Raw genomic sequence first — 25,143 nt, 5'->3', positions numbered from 1 at the left:
GGGAGGGGAGGGGGGCAGGAGAGGACAGGGGAGACGAGAGGGTGAGATTTAATTAAGGATCGGGGGCGGAGTGATGAAGAGCTGTCTATCACATTATATATTTATATATTTTAATATATATTTGAAAAAAATATTTTTTTAAAGCCATGTGTGTTCTCCATACAGGACTGCCTTCATGATGCAGTTCCCACTTAATTTCCTTGGTGACAACTGTAATAATCATCTACATGGCCTCAACTTTTTGTCAGAATGCCACGCTGTGTTCTATTCTGGTTATGTTCCATGAATAGTAAGTCTTTTAAATGCAAGGATTTTGTATTTTAGGAGACCTGCAATCATCACAGAACGGGACCAAGTTGGCAACAATGAATTATTCTCAGGAAGTGAAAGACACCTGGAGCTTTCTCTTCAAGACTGGATGGCAGAGTTAGGAAAAGTAGCAGAATATGAAAGAACATCATATGGGATGTGTTACAAGACATAAATATTTCCTGAAGTGTTTCTATTCTACATGCATATGCTAAAAGATGAGGTGGAATCACACTGATTTCCATGTGGGAGTCATGCTGTTGTTCTTTCTCTCAGAATTGTATTGTTTTTTTCTTTTTCTCTTTATTTCTAAGAAAGCCACACAGCCCTGTTTGTGTGGAGAGAATTGTATGTATTTTTTTCCTGATTTAGTCCTGATGATAAAAAATGTGATGGTCTGCAAGGGTGTGGATGGCATATGATCCAAGTATTCTTTCCAGTTTAAGTTTGAAGGCTTATAAGATGCCAAAACAATACTTCTCTATATTAGGGCTGTAGTCTCCTGGTCGACAGGTCGATTAGTTAGTCGATATGCTCTCATCCGACTAAATTCTCATTGGTCGAATAATCGCTGTGTTATTTTCATAAGGAGAGAAGTGCTACATCAATAGCTTTTTCCAGAATTAATTAGGATCCAGGATATAATTATTTCCTGCGATGGGAGGGACAGACTAACAAATTACCTGTGAAAACAACAGGGGTGTATTCAACACACCCCCATTGTTTTGGAACTTTGAACTCGCCCAACCTGATGGAGACTGCTAGGCCTAAGACCGTATTCAGACCAAATCAGGCAGTGCAGCGTACAGCCGCAGGATTGAGAGGAGGTGTGGGGGGGCTGTGGGTGTGTTTATTTGTGCTTTAGAACGTAACCACTGTGAAACAATCGGGAAAATAACGATTTGTTGATCTGATTCATCAGCTTTCTCGCTACCAGCGTTCCCTCTCTTCATTCACTCTCTAGCTCGCTCGACAACAGCTGCACTCTCTCTCTCTCACTGGTGTTCTCAGCTCTCTTTCTCTTTTTCTCTCGTCTTTGGTGGCCAATCACAGCTGGAGATCAGACTGATCAGAGTTGTAAACTCTGCCATGGTGGAGGACAAAGACATTACTAGCATGAGGGGAGGACATTTCTCTTCGTTTGATAATGTTAAAAGTAAAGTAGACTCTAGACACTTTAAAAAAGACAGAGAAAAAGAGAGAGAGCGCACCAGCGAGAGAGAGAACAGCTGTGGTTGAGCGAGCTACAGAGAGGAATGAATGAAGAGGAGGAGCCCTGGTAGCGAGAAAGCCGGTGAATCAGATCAATAAAACCTTATTAATTAATTAAGCGTAATTAGTAATTAATTAATTACTGAGCGTTTACTGAATGTACTGAACGTTTACTGAATCAATGTTTCACCTAGAATTATAACAACGAGAACCCTCGCCAGGCCAAAAATATATATTTTAATGCCAAAAATAACGCCTAATATCGATTCATTCGAAAATCAATAGCGTTTGGGAGTCTCTGTGCAGCGCTGTTCTGAAATGTGAGTCAACCTCTGCGTCATCACCTAGGAACCCCCCCCCGCCCCGCGACTAATCTATTAGTTGGAGATTACGTACAATTTCAGTGGACCAAGATTTTCTTCGGTTGACTACAGCCCTACTCTATATACAGTGCAACTACGGTATTTTAGTATATACCGTCTTAGTAGACGGTATATACGACACTGGACACAGTCATTTTATAATACTGTATAATATTCCACCGTTGTAGAATTAGGACTTAGTATACTTTAAATGAAGCGGTTGCCTGAATGGTGAATGATTGGACAGGTAGGCAGGGTTTGAACTTCTCTCATTTTTATTCTTTACACAAATACTTTCATCATTTTTGGTGTGCAACACCATGAATGTCTTCAAGCAGAGACTAAGAGTGTACATCATTATCTCTATTAACCATGCAGGTTATCACGTTGAGACTACAAAGACACTCAAAAGACCCAGTTTCTCTAATGACAAATCATGTCAGTGTACTTAAAAGTACAACACAGCCATAATGGTGATGACATTGAATGTGAAGTGACTCGTCATTTTCAAATTGGCAGACAATATGCAATCTCAACTTGAAATAAATTACTTTTGGATCTGAATTATGGAAGTGGCCCTTTGTATAGTCATTTTCATTTCCCCTTTGGTGGTAATTGTGCATTTTAAAACCTAAAAATGAAAACTGAATTTTAGCATGTTAATTTTACTTTTGTCATACATTATGCACACACAAATGGAAAGCAACTTGTAAATTGGATTGATTAAAGAACTTCATCTTAATATAGGCAGCCGTAGATTTCCATAATATAAAAATGTCAAATATGAATATGCGCTCAGGTTTACTGTCTATGGCAGTTAGGGCAAAGTTTAGGTTGCAGATTTCATTTTCATGACAGTAACTCATGATGAGAGAAAAGGAATTCACATTTCATATTTAAATCATGTTATTTTCATGAAATTCAGCATCATTTTAAAGGCATACTATGCAGGATTTGTCAGTTGGTGTTTGAAAACAAAGCATTCAAAGTTGACCCCTCCTCCCCAGGTGAGAGAGAGAGACAAAAAAGAAAACATAAACAAAATGTGTATATACAGGTATATATGTATATATGTACATATGTATATATGCATATATGTATGTATTTATATGTGTATGTATATATCTTTTAATTTTCCAAATCAAAACTATTATTATTATTATTATTATGATTATTATTATGATTGCTGATATCCATCAGTTAAGTTCAGCTTTCTGTTTTTGCCACCTTTTCACTCCTTTTTTTTCTTTTCCTCCTTCAAGCACACAATTAATAAACAATTAATGTTATTTGCATTACAAAATAATGTTAAAATGGTTGTTGTTAACATAATGTTTTACTGTTTGTATGTTAAAATCTGTACTTCTCCCTGTTTGTACTACTTTGTACAATGTGCTTTGGCAATACTGTACTTCAATATGGTCATGCCAATAAAGCCTCATTGAATTGAACTGAATTAAATTGAGAAAGAGAGAGAGAAGCAATGGTCAAGCAAGCTAGAGAGTGAATGAAGAAAGCGAGCGACTATAGTGAGAACAAAGCCTTGAATAAAATGTGATTTTCTGATTGTTTCATGGCCGTTATGTTCTAAAGCACGAATAAACACGGCCACACCTCTGCACAACCCTGCAGGAAGATGCTGGACTTTGTGTAGATGCAGAGCTTCATCCTGTCGGCTGTGTGTAGCTCAGCCCCGTCCTCAGTCAAGACACACAGACCTGCAGCTCTTTATACATCCATGACTAGGGATGGGAATTGATAAGATTTTATTGATACCAATGCCATTGTTGATTCTGCTTATTGGTCCAATTCTCTATTAGTTCTCTTATTGATTCCTGATCAATTTTTTTGTGGAAAAAAAGTAGGCCTACACAGGTTTGCAGTGTCAACGCAACTGTTTTACTGTTTGAATATATGAAACATAACTGGAAGATAAGATAAATATCCCAAAGCCAAAAGTTAGCTGCATTAATGAATGAATGAATTAATCTGAAAGCATCTTACAGTCTCCTGCCTGTATGAGAATAACAAAATGAGGGGGAGGCTACTGGAACGTCATGTCTCCAGCAGTGAAGAGCAGCCTCTGCTGCACCGTTAGCTCCGGGGAAAGACATTGCTGTCCAACATAGTGAGTGGGTGCAGTGTTTCTGAGTTGAAACAGACTGAACAATGAGTTATTTTCTTCACCTCAGAGTTGGTTTAAGATGTTTACTGCTGCAATGTTTGTTGGTCAGCTGGTCTCCTTTGTTACTGCTGATCGCTGCTCTGCTCCACTCCACTAACGTTAGCCTCTGGGTGACGGCATACAAAGTTCACGACATACTTCACATTTGTCTCGCAAAGGTAATTGTTAATCAAAACATGTTTATAGCCGCTGCCTTTTTGAAAAAGAATTACAAGATAGCTGAAGATAACTTTAGCGTGTGCAGTGTGTAGGCAGTCCAGAGGCTGCACTTCCCCTCCAGTTGAGTTCCGCCTTTTGTGTTCTGTCAACATCACATGCCCGGGCATTGATAAGTGGAACTGATTAGCTTTGAGGTATATAATTCCAAATTATAATTTGGAACCGGTTTTCGATTCCCATCCCTATCCATGACACAGATACAGAGAGCAGAGTGGAGCAGAGGAGAGACAGGAGGAGTTTTTTTAAGAAAATCCTGCATAGTATACCTTAAAGCAACTTTCCCTATGATTGTTAATGGTGATTAAAAGTTAGTTTGGTCTGGGTATTTTTGACTTCCAATGGATGACATGACAAAAAATTTCAGAAAATTGCCTTAATATTACTCTGTAGTGAAACTGTATTCATGTATCATGCTGGATTATAACCAGTTTTCAATCCATCACATCTCACTTGAAGCAAAAGTATGTGGAGCTGAAGGTTTTCTAGGGACAGTAATATTTGATGCAGGGACACAGCTACCATCCTCTAAACAGCAGCCTCTGGCAACAACAGAGCATTACTTCATCAGCTCACATCCACTAATTCACTCCTTTCAGTGAGTGGGCCCTCACATTCTGCTTGTTAGTCAGACAACAGGAGGAAGAGAGAGTGGTGTGAGATGAAGAACAAGAGGTGAATTAGGCGAAAGGGAGGGAGGTGTGAAATCAATTGCAGCGTTGGCCACCCTCCATCTCCAAATACTTCCACACACTGATCCCCGGGGCCAGCACTGAATAGTGGCAGCGTGAATGTGAGTGTTTGTGTACTTGTGGATGTTAATATGCATATGTGTGTGTCTGTGCGTGTGTGTGTGTGTGTGTGAGAGAGAGAAACAAAGAAGGCAGGATTAAGCATTACAACATGCTCCAGACTCACAGAGCTCTAACTCATTTTCTTTCTTTCCACCTCTGTGGTCGAAGGCTTCTCTTTCTCCATCATTCCACTTTTTCATATACCCACCTCTTCTCTCTCTCTCTGTCTGCTAGTCTTCTAACCAACTACACAGGGAACATTGTTCTCACCATCCTTATCCTTAAATTATTCACAATCATTTGACCTTCAAATCAACTTACACATTCTGTGCTTCTTCCAATCTGTCTCCATCTGTCTCTGTCACTGCAGAGTCAGCCTGCAGATCCTTCTCCTTCATTTCCCTTTTCTCTAATAAAACACTGCTCACATAGATTACACTGACTGAGAGATTTCTCAAGGGCAACAACAAATCCCACATTGACGGGCACAGAGGAGATACAGATGGGAAAGGCGGGAATTCTTTCATAAACAGCATGAGTGGAATGATTCACAAAATCAAACTTTGGTACAACTCAGTTTATGGAAAAGAAGGGAAGACTTTCTCAATGTTGGTGAAATAATTTCATTCCTATGAAAATCCTACTTTCCACATCCCATGACTGTTAAAACGCTTGTCATGAATAAGTAAATACATGAAATTTATCAAATGATTTATTTTTAAATGTCAGGATTGTAAGTAAAAATGTAATCTAGCAAAACAAATGTGACTTTATAATTCAATTATATCATATGTCTGGATAGAAAGAATGTGGATATAATATGTTGTGTTCAAACCAAAATTCTGATACAAAAAATGTGTCCATAAATAAATTACAGTTTGTTTTTTTCTTACAATTGGTTCCATGTATGGTTCAATACTGAGTCCACACAGTCAACTTTACCAACACACTGCTGAACACAGCAGCTCATTTTACACACAAAAGCAAATCTTTGTTGAACATGAATACATGTTAGTTTTTAAACATAGACATAGAGTTTTGGAGTGAGTATGTCTTCTATTTATTTTCTTTTGGCACCACTGGCCAGCAGTGGAGCCTCTCTCTTGCTGAGGCAGGGGACTGACAGTATGTATGAGGACAGATCATGGTGTTTTTATTCATTCTTGTTCCTGTCATTCACCTTTATCCGATGGCTTTTGTTGTTACAGGTGACCTTAGTCTGGCAGGTGACTCACCATGGAAGAAACAGCACTTTTGTCTGTACTTTCTTCAGCTTGTATTTTTGTTATATAAGTCATATAAGACAGTAATATTGAGTGGGACTGGGGTCAACTATATCTGTTTGTTCAATAAATGTTTTTTTATTCATACATTACGACAATCCAAGTGTTTCAAACTGCGTTGAAGTGATTCTACAGAATGTTCCTGTATGTTGTGTACAGGCTACGTCAACAAAACAGTGAGCTATCAAATAACACACAGTGCTTCAATGACTGCAGCTCTGATTCTGACCAAGTCTGCTTTTCAGCCAGTTTGTGGAGATCAAAGACAAATACAATTAAAGCTGCAAGCAGTGATGAACAGGCCCTTGCTCTTCATGGCGTCAGAGGGAGCAACAGCCAGGGTATCGCTGCTGGAAGTCAGTTGATACGCAGCAATACATTTAAATGAGGGAAACTGACATGGATATACATTTTCACGAATATTGTACATTGCTTGTAGGAGATAAATATCACTACCTGTGTCCACTATGTGGTGCTAGAAAACACAGACTAAATTTACATTATGTTGCTGCATATCAAATGTACAATGAACACATACTTCGAATTTCACTTTTAACATGAACATATATGTCCCCTTTAAATTTCACTTCCTGTGTCCACTAGGTGGCGCTAGAGAACACCCACTAATTATATGTCATATTGCTGTATATCATGCATAGACCATACCATGTATATTTCATGTAAATTGGACAATGTTTGTCACATAAGGCTGACTTCTTGTTGTCAGCAGGTGGAACTATGACCATGACTCAGTATGGGCATGCAGATGTCTTCAGGGCTAAACGCTTATCAAGCATGAGAAATTTGGTCAAGTGTAATGTAAGGTCAAGTTACAACAGCTTCCTCTTTCATGGTAATTTCAGCATTGCCATGGCAACAGCGTTCCCCGAAAACTCAAAAGCTTTGCAATTTGGCATTATGAAGGTCTTGAGATTTTGCTGACCAAATTTGAGGTTGACCTGTTAAATCCTCTAAGAAAAGTTTAGAAAAGTTCCATACATGTAAAGTGCCTAAATTGGCGTGTTGTCACATCACGTATGACATCATCACTCGAGGTATTGACTTTACTTTGCAATTAAGTTTCACATTAGTCTGATGGGTTATATCAACCAAATTTCAAATGAATCCAATAAACCCTCTAAAGGAGTTTGAAAATGTTTGCATAAAATACAGGAAAAACACACAAAATTCAGCATGGCTGAGTCCCAGTTGGGTGGAGCTGATGAAAATATGTCCAAAATGATGAGAGCAACGTGCATACCAAATTTTGTGAATATCGTAGCAACTTTATCCCAACTACAGCCTGCAACACATTAGGGGGTGCTGTGGAGACCACCAAAGATGCATGAACCCAATCACTGTATATTCTTGGAAGTTCACGGGTTCTGATGTGTGTGCCAAGTTTTGTGAGTTTTCGAATACCCCTAGCACCTCAAAAACAGCTTCCTGTTTCATATTAAATAATGTATCACCATGGCAACAGCATTTTGATGAAAACTCAAAAGCTTCTCTATTTAGCATCATCAAGGTATTACAACTTAGCTGACCAAATTTTAGGTGGATCTGGTCAACTTGCCAGGAGTAGTTTGTAAAAGTATGGGGCCTATAACTTCCTGTTGCCAGTAGGTGGTGCTATACTGGCCTGTACATGTATTCGGACCAGGACTCTTATCAAACGTGAAATTTGGGAAAGATCTGACAATGTGGAGTCGGGTTACAACGGTTTCTTTTTCATGTCTAAACATCAAGCTTTTCTGACCAAATTTAAGGTGGACCTGGTTAACCTGCTAGGCAGAGGTAATAAAAGTATAGCACCTGTAACTTCCTGTTGCCAGTAGGTGGCGCTATGACTATGAGTCAATATTGACATGTAAATTAGTTCAGGCTGAGACTCTTATCAAGCATAAGAAATTTGGGGCAGATTGGAAAATGTACATTTGAGTTACGACAACTTCCTCTTTCATGGCTTAACATCAAAATTCGCTATGTCGTCACAGCAACAACATTCCATGAAAACTAAAACGCTTCACAATTTAGCGTTGCAAAGGTCTTTAGATGTCACCGACCAAATTTGAAGTTGCTCAGAGGAATTTTTTAAAGTACAACGCCTGCAAAAGGTAAAAAATCTGGAGATTTACATCTGACTAATAAATTTCATTCATCTATGTCAAATTTAAAAGTGAGAGCTTTGACTTTGAAAATTGTTAGTGGGCGCTACTGAACCAACTTGCAACACCCAATGCCAAGACCCATATCAGCTATTTCTGATGCATGTGCAAAGTTTTGTGAGTTTTCAAGCACTCCTAGCACCTCAAAAATGCCTTTGAATCCGGAAAATAAAAATCATAATAATAATTCCTTCAAATACAATAGGGTCTTTGCACCACTTGGTGCTCGGGCTAAACAATATCTTTCCCCCTGTGGCTGTTTGCTGTGACTTACATAACACATCACATCTCACTGCAACCACAACACCAAGGAAGACAAGATAATACCATCTGATACTCAACAAGTCACTTGTGGTTGTCCTGATTTGGATGCTCTGAGTGTCTTTGAGTCAAAGTAAGAGAGTCATGGAATCATGAGCAAATACATCAAACTACATTCATGATTCAAAACATATGCAGAGAAGTGACAAGACACATATAGTCTTTTCTTCACATTTGCAAAAAACATGCATCTGTGTTCATATGTTTTATTATATAAATCTAAATGAGTATGCAATTATTCACATGCATAAGCCTAATGCCTGTTTCCACCGTTAGTGACACACACCTGCTGTAGACATACAACCAAATCTTAATGCCCAGACATAACACAGCGGCACAGCAAAAATTCATTCGGAGGTTTGATGTAGTGTATATTAATGTTCATGTGCCATTTACAATACGACAATAAAACAGTTGGTTCAAGGTAAGTGACAGTATTTGTATCACTGACACCTGTCTTATACTGCATATCTTTTGGAGCAGTTTATACTCCAGCAGAACATGGTGACATCAAACTGGATGGTGTGACAGTAACTAAGTGTAAAGTAACTAAATATTGTACATTTCTTTACAATTTTAGGTACTTGTACTATACTTGAGTATTTCCATGTGATGCTACTTTATACTTCCACTCCCCTACATTTAAGAAATATTGTACTTTCTACTCCACTACATTTATTTGACAGCTTTAGTTACTTTTCAGATGAAGATTTGACACAATTGGTAATATAACAAGCTTTTAAAATACAACACATTGTTAAAGATGAAACCAGTGGTTTCCAACCTTTTTGGCTTTTGACGTCTTACAAAAAGCAGTGTGTAGTCGGGGTCACATTTCACATGTCTATGAGTTGTTAACAGCTCCACCAAATAGTGATTTTTCCCTCTAAACTTCTCACATGCTTTCATTTCAATAAATGTTCAAATGATCCAATATTTCAGCAAAAATCAAAGATTAGAGAAAAAGTCCAAAAACTGAAAACAGATTTGTGTATCAGAACTTTGTTTTTTCTTCTTTCCTCTCCCATTAATCATCTCACCACCCCTCAGATTTATCTGCTGACCCTTTGGAGGGGCCCGACCCCTAGGTTGGGAACCACTGGACTAAACTAGCTAACTGTATATAAAGTAGTGTAAACTAGCTCCACCTCCAGCAGCTACAACAGTAACATGCTGCTCTAACACTGATGCTTCACTATTAATAATCTAATGATGTCATATATAATAATATATCAGTCAGAAGGACCAAACCACTACTTTTAATACAATACTTTCACTACATCAAGTAAATGATCTAAATACTTCTTCCACTGCTGGGTACAACATATAATACTATAGCTTCATCTATTTTGGTCTCTCCAGCTCTCTCTGTTCACTCAAATGTCAACAAATTCATATGTTAAAATTAAACAAATTTGAACTGCGTGCCACGTTGCTTTACTTCATCTTGGCATGTGAGTCCACTAACAGCAGAAATTCCACAGAAATTAAATGATTTCAGTTGCTGCATTATCAGCTGTTGTGTTGTGCAGCCATAATGCACTACAACTAAGCCTTATTAATCTGTGGGCTGATCACATGAGCTTTTTTTTAAGATGTCTAAGAGTTCAGAAATAGCTCCTATTTTTTTCTGCTTGATGTTTTTTTTAATGTAATAAAAGACTTGAAACTGAGTTGTTTATACTCCCTGTAAAAATGTTGGTACTGAGCTTGCATGAGTGTTCCACACAATTTGCCATTAAATAGTAACACATCCTCATCCTTATGTACATTGAGTCATTGTACAGTGTAATGATTCCTCCTCTCAACACTGCCTATGAAGCCATCTCTTTTAGTTTGACATCAATGTGAGAAATAGGGACAAAACCCACAATCCTCATTCTGTGCAAAAATACCTTCAGCTGAAGCTAATATGAGGCTTCGGCAGTCTGAGTTTGACAAATCCACTGGGTGCTTTCCAAAGTTTAAGTCTTCTTAGCACTAAATTCCCTTTGTGTGTTACCATCCCTCCACTGCAGCTCAGTAAGGACAGAGTGTCTGGGAAAACACAAAAGGGGAATTTCATACTAAATTATCCTTTAATACTGTATATATGAAGTCCTTAAAGAGGACCTATTATGCTCATTTCAGCTCTAAATTTTTATTTTTGGACTCCATTAGAGTAACTCTGCATGATTCAAAGTTCAAAAAAACTCCTCTATTTATCTATACTGGCCCTTTATGCAGCCCCTCAATATACACAGTTTCTCTTACACTCCGTTTTAGCTCCTGTCTCTTTAAGGCCCCCCTCCCGATGAGCCCACTCTGTTCTGATTGGCCAGCTTTACGTATCAGAGTTGTGTAACTTTACGTCAATGCAAACCAAACATTTCCTGCTTTACTGCTTCAAAGAGCTTTTAAATGACTGACTAATGGGAGACCTTTATTGTGAAGAATTTACAGGAAGTAAAAACGTGTTCCTCACTGAATTAGTGGAACTTCATTAGTGGCGCTAAATACAGGTCGAAATAACAACATATGGAGCTATTTGGAGCTATTTGTTCAGCAGATCAGTTAGAAATAACGCAGGGAGGAATAGTACAAGCAGAAACAGCCACAGTGAGATGTTTTATGGAGAGCTACAGACAACCAGCACACCTCCAACAGGTAAACTACTTATTTTACTTTGCTGTGCTGTGTAATGGCGTCATGGCTACTCCCGGAGCGGAGCAGCAAACGCAAACACAACGAGCGCTGTGCACGTGGCAGATGTCCATATAATGAAATCTGTCACGAACTGACGTCAGCTCAGGCTGAAAGTAGAAAAAACCGTTGGCAACTGAGCGTTCAGAGCAGTCTGAAGCTGCTGCTCTTTGCTCACAGGGATTACTGCTACATACGTTTACCTCGTTATTTGACACGTCGGCCACTTTTAACATATCTGACATTGCGACATATTATGTATATGTCTGAAAATAAGGAAAAGCATAATAACAAAATCCCCTTTAAAAAATCCTAAATAAGAGTAGCAGTCCTCAGTAGTGCTAAAATAATGAGTTGATTAATTGTGTAATCAACAGAAAGTCAACTGATGGCAATTTTGATAATTGATAATCCATTAATCATTTATGAAGTAAACTTGTCGATCATTCTCTGGTCCCAGCTTCTCAAATGTGAGATTTTGCTGCTTTTCTGTTCCATATCATTGCAAACTGAATATATTTGTGCTTGTTAACATCACTTTGGTCCGTGGGCAACTTGAGGTGGACATTTTTTCATAATTGATAGAGTGGATCGATTTGTATATACTGTATATATGTTGAAAATTGATACGTTAATCAGTAATGAAAACTATCGATAATTGCAGGCTTAATTCTAAGCACTGTGTGCACCACACTGTTAGTTACAAGACAAAGCATAGTGCTTGTACTGTAGATTGCAACATTGTGAGTAGAAGAGTAATGGCTTGGATTAATGCTACAAACGGCATGTGTCAAAGCTAGCAAAGAGGTGGTTCTATTTCAAACTTCAAACCACTGCCAGGCACAGTATGAAGGCCATGGAGGCTGGAATAAAGGGTCTGCCACTGGACTGAGAGCTGCCAGCACTGTAAGTCATCCCTCTAGCTCCACACAGTCAGCCTTCAAGGTCAGGTACGCTGTAGCAGGTCTCACTGATTTACTTAATGGTTGCTTGTATCATGACATATGCCATCTTTGTAAAAGTAATGATCTGGTCTGAATTCATCTTGCTTACTGCTTATTGTTTCTATTGAGATAGGCCAATAATAACTGCATTGACATATTTCATATTATCAGAATGTCATTTGCACTTCATGGTCTGCAACATGCCACAAAACATGAAAAGGTTTCGTGTACATCAGTTTACATGTATTCCAGACCACATGGTAACTGTCCCTCCACTGGCTAGTTTTCATTGCTGTGTGTGTGTGTGTGTGTGTGCGCATGTGTGTGTGTGTGTGTTTGTGTGTGTGTGTGTGTGTGTGTGTGCGTGTGTGTTTTTGTTACCTCATTGGGACCTTTTCTGGTATAAACACCGACCTTGTCGGGACCAGTAGTCCTCATGGGGACCAAAGCCCAGTCCTAATGAGGCAAAACATCATTTCTGAGGTCCTGGTTAAGGTTGAGGTTAGGTTGAGGTTAGGTTGAGGTTAGGTTGAGGTTAGGGTTAGACATGAATTGGTTATGGTTAAAGTTAGGGTTTGGGTTTGGGTTAGGTTGTCCACAGTTAATGGAAGTCAGTGCAATGTCCTAACAAGGGTAACTGCACAAACTTAAAAGCAACAAACTAAACAACAGCACTGCTGCAAAAGAATAACCACTAACACTGAACATGGGCCTATGGGCCTATCCTACAATGTGTGTGAGTGTGTGTGTGGTTGTGGCATGTTGATATATATTGGGCAGCAAGATATGTCCTGTCTCCTTCTCCTAGGAGTATTTTTAATTTTGAGAGGTCATTAAAGCTCTTTGAAATCAGAAATTACAGAGTTGAACTTGTTAAAGTAAATGTTCCTTATTTCATTTTCTCTCTCTCTCTCTCTCTCTCTCTCTCTCACACACACACACACACACACACACACACACACACAAATACATGCATGGGTGTCTTGAATCTGTGCAGGGCACAATTAAATCAGAAGATTTTCAAGGCATTTTGGAGTGAAACATGCAGCCCAGTGTCAGAAAGCTGTGTCTTCATCATAGGTCATTGGTCTTCCAGCAGGATAATGACCCCAAACAATACATCAAAACGCACCCAAGAGTGGATGAGAAGAAAATGTTAGACTGTTCTGAAGTGGCCTGCTATGAGTCCTGATCTGAATCCCATTGAACATCTGTGGAAAGAGCTGAAACTTGCAGTTGGAAGACGACACCCATCAAACCTGAGAGAACTGAAGCAGTTCGCTCAAGAAGAGTAGGCTGAACTACCAGTGGAGAAGTGTAGAAACCTTACAGAGTTACAGAAAGGGCTTGACTGCAGTTGTTGCCTCAAAAAGCTGTGCTACAAAATATTAAGCTAAGGGTACCAATATTTTTGGCCATGCCATTTTCATTTGTTTTATTGTATTAAATAATATGTTAAGTTGTAAATCAAAAGCAAAGTTTCAGTGAAATAAAGAATGATGGATGCCATATACTTCTGTCAGTTTCAACATAATACAGAGAAAATGTAGTTTTTTTTAAAAAAGGTGGAAGAGTAAGGACCAGATGAGATCTTGGTGTGATGAGGTTGACTCAGCTTTGCTTTACAGCTGTTGTTTTAGGTGGAAAGTCTGACTGACAGAGAACCAATGTCCAGGAAATCAAAGGAGAAAAGTGTTGTTGCTGAGGATGAGGTCCCTTCTCTAGATTTTGTCTTTGCATGCGTCCCTTTTTGTCTAAACATTAACTACTAACCAGGGGTTGGGATATTTGGCTGTCACAGATGGTTGGAGAACAGGTTCTCAGGACCAGTCAAGACTCCAACAGTCAGTGTAAATTGGGTTATGTAATCAGGTTGAATAAAAACAGCTGCAAAAATATTGGACAGACTACTTGTGTAAGATCTACACAGGAGGGGGAGCGTGAACAGCTAGCTAGCAGAGCAGCAGCAGCAGCAGCAGCAGCAGCAGCAGCAGCAGCAGCAGCAGCTAGTGCTCCCTCTGCATCTACACAAGATGCCTTCAGCTCACCTGCATATTACCAGTGCTTAGAGCCCAACAGTCAATCACTGAACAGTAGCCAGCTTTCTCCTCTGCCCAGACCTTGTTTTTAGAAGAGTGGCTCACAGATTGGAACCGTGTTAGTGATAGAAGAGGCTGCTTTCTGACTTTCTTTTTTGGGCTGTGTGTCTGTCAGAGCAGGCTGACAGTGCAGTGAGAGGACAAGGCAGACAGACCTAGCAGAGCTTTTCCTCACAGTGAAAATGTGTGAATTTAACAAATAATCAAATGTTCAGCTGTGGAAACCAACTTATTTAGATTACAGGATATTACAGGCTACTTTGTTAGTTTCAGTTTTAGTCAAACTTTAGATGGACTTATTTCAAATGCGAGGACACATTGATGGGTGAAATGATCTCTGTTTTCACCTTCTCTCTTCTTCATCTCGTCTTTTTCAACTCTCCATCTTCTCCCCCTCTCTGTCTGGCCTCTCCATTTGTCCCTCCCTCCCTCTCTTTAATAGCCTCCTTGGTGTGTGCAGAGAGGTAGAGCTATGTAGAGGTCAATAGCTGCCATCTGTCAGAGAGGAAGCTGTGTGGTCTATGACAAACTGCCTGTCCTGCTCTCCTTCACTGGCTGAGGACAGTCTCTGGAGAGAGTGAATGCTGACACTCAGCCTCCACATTAAATGCACTGCTGGACCTCTAACTGCTAGAACTAGCAATAAGCAATAAGACAAAGAATATGAAGCCTTTTAACTCTACTTTCAGTGTTTGTACTGAACAGATAATATCTGTGTGCAGAGCATGTGCAGGTTCAGATATGTTGCTCTGGAGGATCATGTTGGACAGATGAATGGACGTATTAACGAACTGACATCACCATCCCATAAAGTACATCATGTTCTGCCTTTAACGACTGTGCAGTGTGTGCAGGTATTTCTGATGCAGTGTTTCTATCAGGGTGGGGATACTTGTGGCAAGCAAACACAAACTTCTGTGCACAGAAACAAAACCCATTTTTCAGTGTAGGGGGACTTTGTGTGTAGAATTAAGTGGCATCTGGCAGAACTGACTTGGCAGAAATAGAATATAATATTCATAAGTATGTTTCAATTTGTGTATAATCACGTGAAAATAAGAATTGTCATGTTTTTGTTACCTTGGAATAAGCACTTTATATCCACATAGGATGCAGGTCCTCTTCCACGGAGCCCGCCATGTTGCACTGCCATGTTTCTACAGTAGCCCAGAATGGACAAACCAAACACTGGCTCTAGAGAGGGCCTTTCACATTTTTCACAAGTTTTGCAGAAGGGGAGGGAGAGGAGAGGGGTATTTATTTGGTTGCAATCTCCAACCTCACAACTAGATGCCACTAAATCCTACACACTGGTCCTTTAAAGCTGACCAAAGAGTGTCTAAACTTACATATCTTGTAGTGTAGACCAAATTTTATTAAAGAAGAGCACTGCTAACAAAGCTCTGTTAACTCCAATGTCTCCTTCACTGTAACGGAGCAGCTGCTGGAAATGTTTTCATCAGCGGTGACTTAACACAGTCCTGATACAGTTTAAAGTGACCAGTAAAGAGAGTGAGAGAGAGAGAGAGGGGTATGAGATGCAACAAAGGTCTGCATTGGGATGCGATCCGTGGATGCTGTGGTTATGTGGAATGTATTTTAACCAGTAGGTGATCGAGAAGCCCCACACAGACTTTAATCTCTGGTCAGCGGCACAGACACACATGACTTGAGTGCGAGTTTAGTGCAAGACACGGCTGGTTTAAGGGAGGAGATCATCTCAGGTTGGTGGTGGTCGGCTTTGATGCAAAGACCGCAGCAGTACGGCTCTTCCTGCTGTGAGGTGATGTGTTCACGGTTTGCCATGACATGGTACAATTAAAGCAGCTAAATCTTGCCTTGGGAAAAAGGCATAATATTCTGTCCCAGTAAATGGGCTGTCAATCAAAACAATTTACAGTGACACTTTTATCTTTAACTTTGGTCCTGAGTGACAAGCTTCATGCTCGCTAGTCATCAAGATATTCATGGTCTCCAGAGGTTTTGATAAATATCTAGATCTAATAGGCAGGTTGCCATTAAACTTACTGAACACGTTCATGCTCCCCAGAGAACCCTCTCTATAAATCATACAACTATGAATTTCAAAATCATTGATATGTTAATTCATGCAACACTCACATTTTGAGGTGTTACCAACACTGCAGTATCTGGGCTCCGTCAGGCTTGTTAATAAAATGGCAGCAAGTCTGTTTCACAACACATGTTCTCCTTGAGCTACATACGGCCAGAGTCTGTAATTTTGTCTCTAAAAGCAGTGATTTGCTGTTCCTCTGAGTGGACACAATGTGAATAACTGGTTAGAACAGCTAGGGCACTCACACACTGTGTACTCTGTGTGTGTGTGTGTGTGTGGCATCCTCTTGCTGAGGCAGAGACACATTTACAGGACACTGTGACCCCAGCCAGGCATATCCACCAATCACTGCAGACTGCAGCAGATTACAGCAAACCAGCCTGGTTAGATGGAGGGAGAGGGGCGGGATGATGGGATGCTGAGGGTGAGACAGAGAGAGATCAAACTGAGCGTAAAGACAGGTGATACGCTCTGAAGGTGAGAGAGGAGGGAAATGATGCCATGTTGCAGCCGGAACACGACGCAGACCTGTCAAGTGGACTCAAGACGTAATGCTGAGCTTATTGTATGGTAATACGGGTGAAAAGTAAAGGTGGCGTATAAAGTGGGGTTATACTATCCATCATCAGAGTCACGTGACAAAATGTCAAATAGGCTGGGCCCCCACTCCCACACAAACATGCGGTGTGGGTTGAAGTTACTACTTCCTTAAAGTTAGGCCACCTTCGTCGTCATGGCTACAATAACAACAGGGTTGAGGTTAGGGGACGATCGTAGTTAGAAATCAATCATAGTTGGAAACAGGAAACAAAGAGCAGTCTCCTGTTACAATGTCCATTGTTGGGTTAATGCCTCCATCCACCCCTCCTCCTCTGAATGAGGAAATTTGTACACACATACATATATATATATATATATATATATATACACGTCATCTGAACTGCACTACTGCTCCGGTACACAATTACTACAGCCGCTAGATAGCAGCTGTCACTCAAACGTAACTATATGTTATTTTTGGGCGACTGACATTACAACCTGTTGTGTTGTTTGTCTTGGGAGGACGGTCTCTCAAGAGAAAAGATGACCCAGAGCAAGCAATAAGATAAAACATTAACCTTCACATCCTTATCATTAGTAATAATGTATACATGGTTTTCATATGTTTCATAAACTGGACACATGGCCACATGTGAATTATCAGCACGATGGAGGAATGCTGCTTCAGATGTGGCTCTAGTGTGAAGAGCACAAAGATACACTGATTTTTCAAACATTGTAACTTGATTGTTAAATGTGTTCATGTATTTGTTAGCTTCAGCTTGAATGTCCCCCTTTAACAAATTCAAACTTAGACATCCACCCACTACTACTACTAATACACATGGTATTATTTGTTCCAGTAGTAGCGCTCTCAGTTGACAGTTGATTTATGTATTTATATGTTGTGTTTGGGGGGGATGAAGTGCCAGGCAACATCATCTGCTGGTCAGGTTTGTTTGCCAGGCCCTGCCAGCAACAGTCTTACCTGTCTGCTTCCTCTCTGTTACCCTGTTTTTCAGACAGCTCCTGGTCGAGGGAGGAGGAGGTGCTTCCTTCTCGGCTGACCCCACTGTTCCGTCCTGGGCTATTGTCAGCTGACGTTCTCCCACCACCTCCTCCTCCTCCTCCTCCTCCTCCTCCTCCTGCAGGACGGGGGTTCGTGCCATCAGTGTGCTGCTTCAGCGTCTGCAGCTTGGCCAGGGGGATGATGTCGCAGCCCTGGGGCCGGTGCCAAACAGTGCGCTGGGTGGAGGCGTTGTAGTAGTAGAAGCGTGAGGTGTTGGGGTCAAACAGCTCCCACCACTGGTTGTCGCCGGTCCGCTTGATACGAACGCCCTGTGGAGGGTCCCACACGCACTCGCCTGTTAGCAGGTTGGCGTACATGCGCTCCCTTGTGCGCGGCTCGATGATCTCCACCCATTCCAACCTGCAGAGAGAATGATTCTGATTAGTGGATGACACACTCTATCTCCTGAGCCACAGCCATCATCTAATGTAACATATTATAGGATATATTTCAACTCTCACGTACTGCTTCCAAAGTAACACTCCTAATGTATGTGTACAGCACCCCTACTGATAGACAAGAAAGATAACAAACAGGCTTTTAAAATGTGTCCATTCATCAAAACTATAATATGATTAAAGCAGCAATGAAATTAAGGCAGAGCCCCTGTAAATACCATAATGTGATTATGCTTTTAATCCAACTATGTGGATGTATGAGGCATACTCTGATGATTTCAATTAGCTTCATGATGGGCTTTCTTTGTGGATTTGCAGACAACCTACTCTAATGCCAGTAGCATTACACATACCCTGAGTTCTCAAAAATGGCCGGGTCTCTGTTAACCTCAAGTGCAGAGAGATCCAGGGTTTGATAGGAGACAGGTCTTTGTTTCTCATTTCCTCTGTGTTAGAAGCATTTGATCATATTTCAGTGAGAAGCCTCTCTGTTTTCTGATCTGCAACCATTTCACATAAAACTCTCCCTCCATGTTTACCTGTTGTTTTGATAAATTCAGTATAATGAACACACCATTAGCCTAATTCCATCAGTACAACAGAGATATGTCATACTCACCACTCAGTGGAGAACACTTTCCCTTCTCTAAAAGAAATTCTATTTTCATTTACTAATTATTCCTCTTTGCACAAAAGTACTGTAGAAGAAATTGGAAATAAGTGAATGAAGGTGATATTTCTGTTAAAAAGAGAAACTCAGAGCAGTGACTGGGCTTGTTCTCCTGTGCTGCAGAGGTTTCTCTCTGGGAAAGACCTATCACACACCAATGTTGAATCAAACATGTTTTGTTCAGTAACAGAAGCAGTCGCATATAAAAGTGCACAGTAGGTTATTAACAACACTGCAAAGGGATTCCACAGATGGTAAAGGGACTGTACTTTTATAGCACCCTTTCTAGTCTTCCGACCACTCAAACAGCTTTTACACCATGAATCACATTCTCCCATTCACACACATTCATATGCTAAATGGGTACAGGGGTACCATGCAAGATCTCAACCTGCCCATCAGAGGAAATCTCATCACACACACTCACACACTGATAGCACAGCCATCAGGAACAATTAGGGGTTCAGTCTCTTGCCTGAGGACACATCGACATGCGGACTGGAGGAGGCGGGAATCGAACTGCCGATTTTCTGATTAGTGGACAACCCGCCCTACCTCCTGAGCCACAGCCGCCACACAGCGACCACATATTATGAATAATAAAATGGAAGCCCACTCACATAGTTCTGCACATAGCAGTCTGCTCCAGCGTATGCCTGCACACACACACACACATATTCTCCTCTTTCTTTATCTCTAACGCAGCTGTTTGTATCCCAGAAGGAGGAAGGGAGGCTTTAATATGACTCATACACACCTACACAGCAAAACAACACACACACACACACATATATTTTAAGAACCACACAGCGTGCATGTGTGCTGGCTTCATGCTGCTGTGTACTTAAAGCCTTCAGACCAGTTGTTGATGGATAATATAAGAGGTCAATCAATAACTGTTGAGCAAGCACACAGGGAATGAGTTAAACAGAGGAGGATGATACTGACTCCAGCACCAATCATTTGGCAGGATTCTGGAAAATGTCCCAGAAGCATCACAAACTCAGGTGATAATCAGTTTTAATTCTCTGAATTGATCAACTAACAAATATTGTGTGTATCAAAGTCTGATACATCTTATTCCTCTGTGCCGTAGAGCTCTGTTGTTATCCAAAAACAACTAAAAACATGTATCAATGAGCCACACTGTTGCACTGGCTGACATGTTCCTTTATTACCATGAATACACACTGTAGTTTATTCTGATTCAATCCCACACACACACACCACCCCGCTGCCAGAAACACTCACTAGATCCACCAAATGTGGATTCATCCGCTGCTGAAAACAGTCCAGAAAAATGCACTATTTCCTCCTTTTTGAGTCACATTTGATAAAAACTACAGAGATCAGCAGTTTTAAAATTAAAATGACTGAGGCTTCATATCTGTGTGTTGATTGATATCTTCAGTAGGCAGACAGAGTTGAGAGACAGACTAACATACTGATGGTTTTTTGTGGGATTTGTTGACAATAAGAAAAATACAGAACAGCAGACTCATGATTTAACTTCATGTTTTTATATGTTGGTGGGAAACTCGAGCACTGTAAGCTGTTAGTAGTGCATTTATGTTATCAGACATCATGAAGAGGAAACTATGAATGACATAGGATCTTCTTTGGAGGTGAATCTACAAGATTAAGATAGGAGTGCTTCTGAGCATGCAATGATAATGTCACTTTAACCACAAATAAAACACAGCTTGATGTTGACTGTGATAGATGACTGAAATCAGAGGAAACCAATCCAAAGTGGCTATCTTCATCATTATAGTAAATTATGACGTGTGTCTCGTATTAAAATAGAAAAAATATGAACCCTGAGGGAATTCTGCATGCACAGCAATATAGAGAGTGAGGAGAGAATGAAGAGCATCAAGGACAGTGACCTCTGTGATAGAGACACTGCACAAGGTTAATATGGTGCTTCAAGTGGCCGGAATACATGACAATAAAGACAGCTTCAGGGTTTGTTATTATGAGAACTACCTGCAGTAAAATTTCATTAACGCTCACTGTTTCCAGTCAGTAGAACTTCTATGTACACATTTGATCAAGGTTCCACTCTTCAACAGATGATGTAATGATGATAAGCTGCCTGGGTCCAGACCTTTGAATCACCACCTACGTTGGTTCACTGACAACAGGTCTGGTGTTGAGCCCATTGAGACCTGTTTCCACTGGTTGGAGATAGAATCGACCAATCAGAGCTTTGTAGGCAGGATTTAAAATGGGGATATCATCATCATCTCACATGGCTAGTTAACTACCTACAGTAGACACATCCATGAAAAATAGCAATTGTGACGCGCTCACCTCACAATCAAAATTATCATCATAATCCCTATTCTAAGATCATTAAATATTATATATAGATGATTGATTTCTCATTTGGAGTGGTAGTGCTAATGACTTAATTAATGCATACATGAACTCAAGGAAGGAATCTATTAACTTTACAATGTCTTTTGATCTTGGATGTGTCTCTTTTTTGGATGTTTTGGTGAAAGAAGTGGGAACCTCTATACACATGGAAGTATATAAAAAGAAAACCAATAGAAATACTTTTTTACATTTGAAGAGTTTTCACTCACCAGCATTAAAAAGAGGTTTACCTTGTAGTCTGTAATTTGGAGGATCTTTCTAGTCACATGCTAAAGTCTTGTGTGATCATTTTAAGTGTAGGGCTTGTGGAGAGACATTATTGGACGAGCATCTTAAGAGGGTACACCTAGTTCAGCGATCAGAGTTACTTAAACCGAGCTCTCCAGGGATCTCTTCTCAGGGCTTGGCACTAGTTTCTACATTCAGTTCCATCTCCAAGTCACTCCAAAAAGTAGTGAGTGAACACTGGTGGATTTTGGACATTGCAAGTGCATTCCAAATTCCACCCACGTATTTTTATAAGAGGTCCTCCAATTTACATGATCTCTTAGTGAAGTCTGATTTACCTAAGAGTCACATGCACTTTTTCTCTCAGATTTCCAGCAGTACCTTTCTTTGTCATAATTGTGTACACTTTGATTAAGGGTAATCATTTCACCCACCTGAAATCTGGTGTTGAGATTAAGGTTAAAGGCAGGATTACATGCAATACCAAATATGTTGTTTATTCGTTAAGATGTCCATGCAATTTATATTACGTTGGTAAAACAAAATAAGAGTTAAAACGAGGATCTGTGAGCATAAGTGTTCCATCTGCAGTCATGACGATAAATCATCAGTGGCTGGGCATTTTAATAGCCATAACCATAGTCTGTCAGACTTACATTACATGGGTATTGAAACCGAATATGCCACAGAGACAGAATCCTTCTACAGAGGGAGACGTACTGGATACCCTCATTCCCCAGGGGTTGAATGAGGAGATTTCATTCTCTTGTTTTCTATGAATTGAAGATAATGCTTCATCACTTGTTTCATTTGTTTTATGTGAAGAATCTGCTACATGATTGAGGTGTTTGCATTTCATTTTATTTCATTCTATTTAATTATTATTTTTTAAATTATTATTTTCCTTCCTCTTCTTCTTCTTATTAGTAGTAGTAGTAGTAGTAATAGTAATAGTAGTGGTATTTTGATTTGTTTCTCATGAACTGAACAGAATTTGGTTTTGTTTTGGGTTTATTGGATTTCTATGAGATGTCATAACTATGTTCTTAGAAAGTGTGAATATGTAATATAAGGAGAGGAGGCTACAGGGGCAGAGAGGGGACATATCAGACACACTCTCAATGGATTGAATAGGAGATTTCATTTTCCTTTTATGAACTCAAGATATTTTCTTCATGATCTGTACATAATTCTCTATGATGTGCCACATGAATGAGATTTGATTTTTATTGGTCTTCTTATGAACCAGACATAAGTCATTTTTACTTTTTTGTTTATTTTGTTTATGATGTTATGACTGATATGTGTGGCTTCCTCTGCTGGGATGAACCTGTTGTGTCAGTTGTGGATGTCTATAATTAAGCCCACCTGTTGTGGATCGTGTTGATTGAGGAAGGGCGCTTGGCCCGAAACGTCCGTGTGGCAATTCAAAATTAAAATCAGTTGACTAGGTGTGCTGTCCTAATCCCCTGTTATGCTATGATTGAAGGATTAATGTTCTGGCTGTTCTATTATTTGCCTTTACCTACTTAGTCATTACGTCTATATTACTGATGATTATTTGTCAAAAATCTCATTATTTAAATATTATGTGAAAGCACCAATGGTCATCCCTACAATATTGTTGCAATTTCCATATAGAGGTATTTGGTCAAAAATATTGTGATATTTGATTTTGTCCATATTGCTCAGCTCTAGTTAGCAACATGACCATTAATACACCAAGACTGTTTTACTCATGAACTGGTTTGTTCTCTGCTGGTGAAGACATGAGGAATTCAGAGAAGTCAGATAGCTGTCAAATCACTATTCAGCCATCATCATCTCAGGTGGCAGCGGCAAATAAGCATGCATGACAAAGTGCCACCTGTCTACCACTCCTCTTGTCCTATAATAAAGCAGCTACAGGCATGCTGAGGACTACATCAGATCATCACTGCAGGATCTGTGAGTAGAGTTACATCACTCTGAGAAGTCAGAGAAGCACAACAGTAACTTCTCCACCTGTTGACTTGCTACAACTAAAGTGAACTTTGGCCTCAGCTGGTCAGAAAATCAGGGTAGTGTGCACTGCTGTGTCTGCAGCCACAATAGGTCTTATTAGGAAAATAGGTCTTATTCTGCACAATGATAGTGAAGTTAGAGATGAAGAACTGCTGGACACTTCACTGCAAAGTCCTTTCTCATTGTTTGTGCACTGGAGGCTTCAAGTTTCCACACCACACTTGTGTGAGCTGCATACTGGACCATGATTGGCTCCAAACTAGTTGTGATGTGAGATTTAATTAATCTGAATCTGATGATCCACTCAGGCCTGAGCAGTATTGACAGCGTAGCTTAACAGCTACATCCTCTTCCTCTGGCTGAGGGGAAGACCCAGCATCGACCACAGTCTGACAGCTGACGCATCGCAAAAGATACTGAAGTGTGTTGAAGAAAACCACTCAAGTCCTTGTTCAAAGTTTGCTGTAGTGGAGGTGATTTATTAGTATTCCATGATAGGGTGAGCTTACCGACACAGAGTGTGTCTGAGGCAGTAAACTGAGCCAGAGCAATGAGAGAGAAACACTTTTCTATGGTAACAACAGCAGTGATTAGACACTATGTAAATAGGTATTGATCAAAGGGTTCGGGAAGGTATTGTGAGATAGATATTGTATTGTGATCAGATGGGATGCAATTACAGCTGGGAACAAAAGGCCAGGAAGGAAGAGGAATTTGCATTCAGACCTTACAGTGTGATTGCAGTTGACAAGATCAAGGTTCAAATTAGCAGCGGGGCAGGAGGCAGGAAAGACACACAGTTGGCACATCACAAGATCAAGAGGCCAAGCCAGTACAGGGCTGGAAGCTGCTCCCTGACATCACTCCATGAACAAGTTTGCACTGTCCAAATGAGTATTCTTCCTCAAGTGCAACCACTGCCAGTCCCTTCCAATACCCATGATACACCTGCTTCTGTAAAACTATCAGTCAGCTACACATGCCAGTCAATACTTCAGATGTTAAATTCTTGCTGATGTCTGTATCCGCTAATATCAGGGAGTGAATGACTAATGGCTTAGAAATACATGAACAACAACATGTTTAAGTTATTGAGCCTGTTAAACAAAGCTGGAATATAAACTAAAGAGACAGCCAGCTGTGCTTCTTCACTTCTGCTGTAAAAGGATGAAGGAGCTCAGAGAGGAAAGAGTTCAA

The 25,143-nt window shown here is 40.1% G+C and overlaps 1 protein-coding gene across 3 annotated transcripts in view; it reads right to left on the bottom strand.

Annotated features, from left to right (window-relative positions):
* Window positions 1-25,143, bottom strand: part of arhgap39 (Rho GTPase activating protein 39) — a 108,328-nt gene that overhangs the window by 24,072 nt on the left and 59,113 nt on the right. The window contains exon 2 of one of the 3 annotated variants that reach the window (XM_042417322.1): window positions 18,181-18,621. In XM_042417322.1, the coding sequence (XP_042273256.1) occupies window positions 18,181-18,621 (441 nt within the window). Of the gene's footprint in view, window positions 1-5,399; window positions 9,471-14,922; window positions 14,948-18,180; window positions 18,622-25,143 lie in introns of those variants that run through there. The other 2 variants (XM_042417324.1, XM_042417323.1) reach the window with 2 other exon arrangements.

This window comes from Thunnus maccoyii, chromosome 7, assembly GCF_910596095.1.
Source record: "Thunnus maccoyii chromosome 7, fThuMac1.1, whole genome shotgun sequence".
Lineage (NCBI taxonomy): Eukaryota > Metazoa > Chordata > Actinopteri > Scombriformes > Scombridae > Thunnus > Thunnus maccoyii.
The sequence above is the reverse complement of the archived record's forward strand: the minus strand, read 5'-3'. Positions and strand labels throughout refer to the sequence as shown.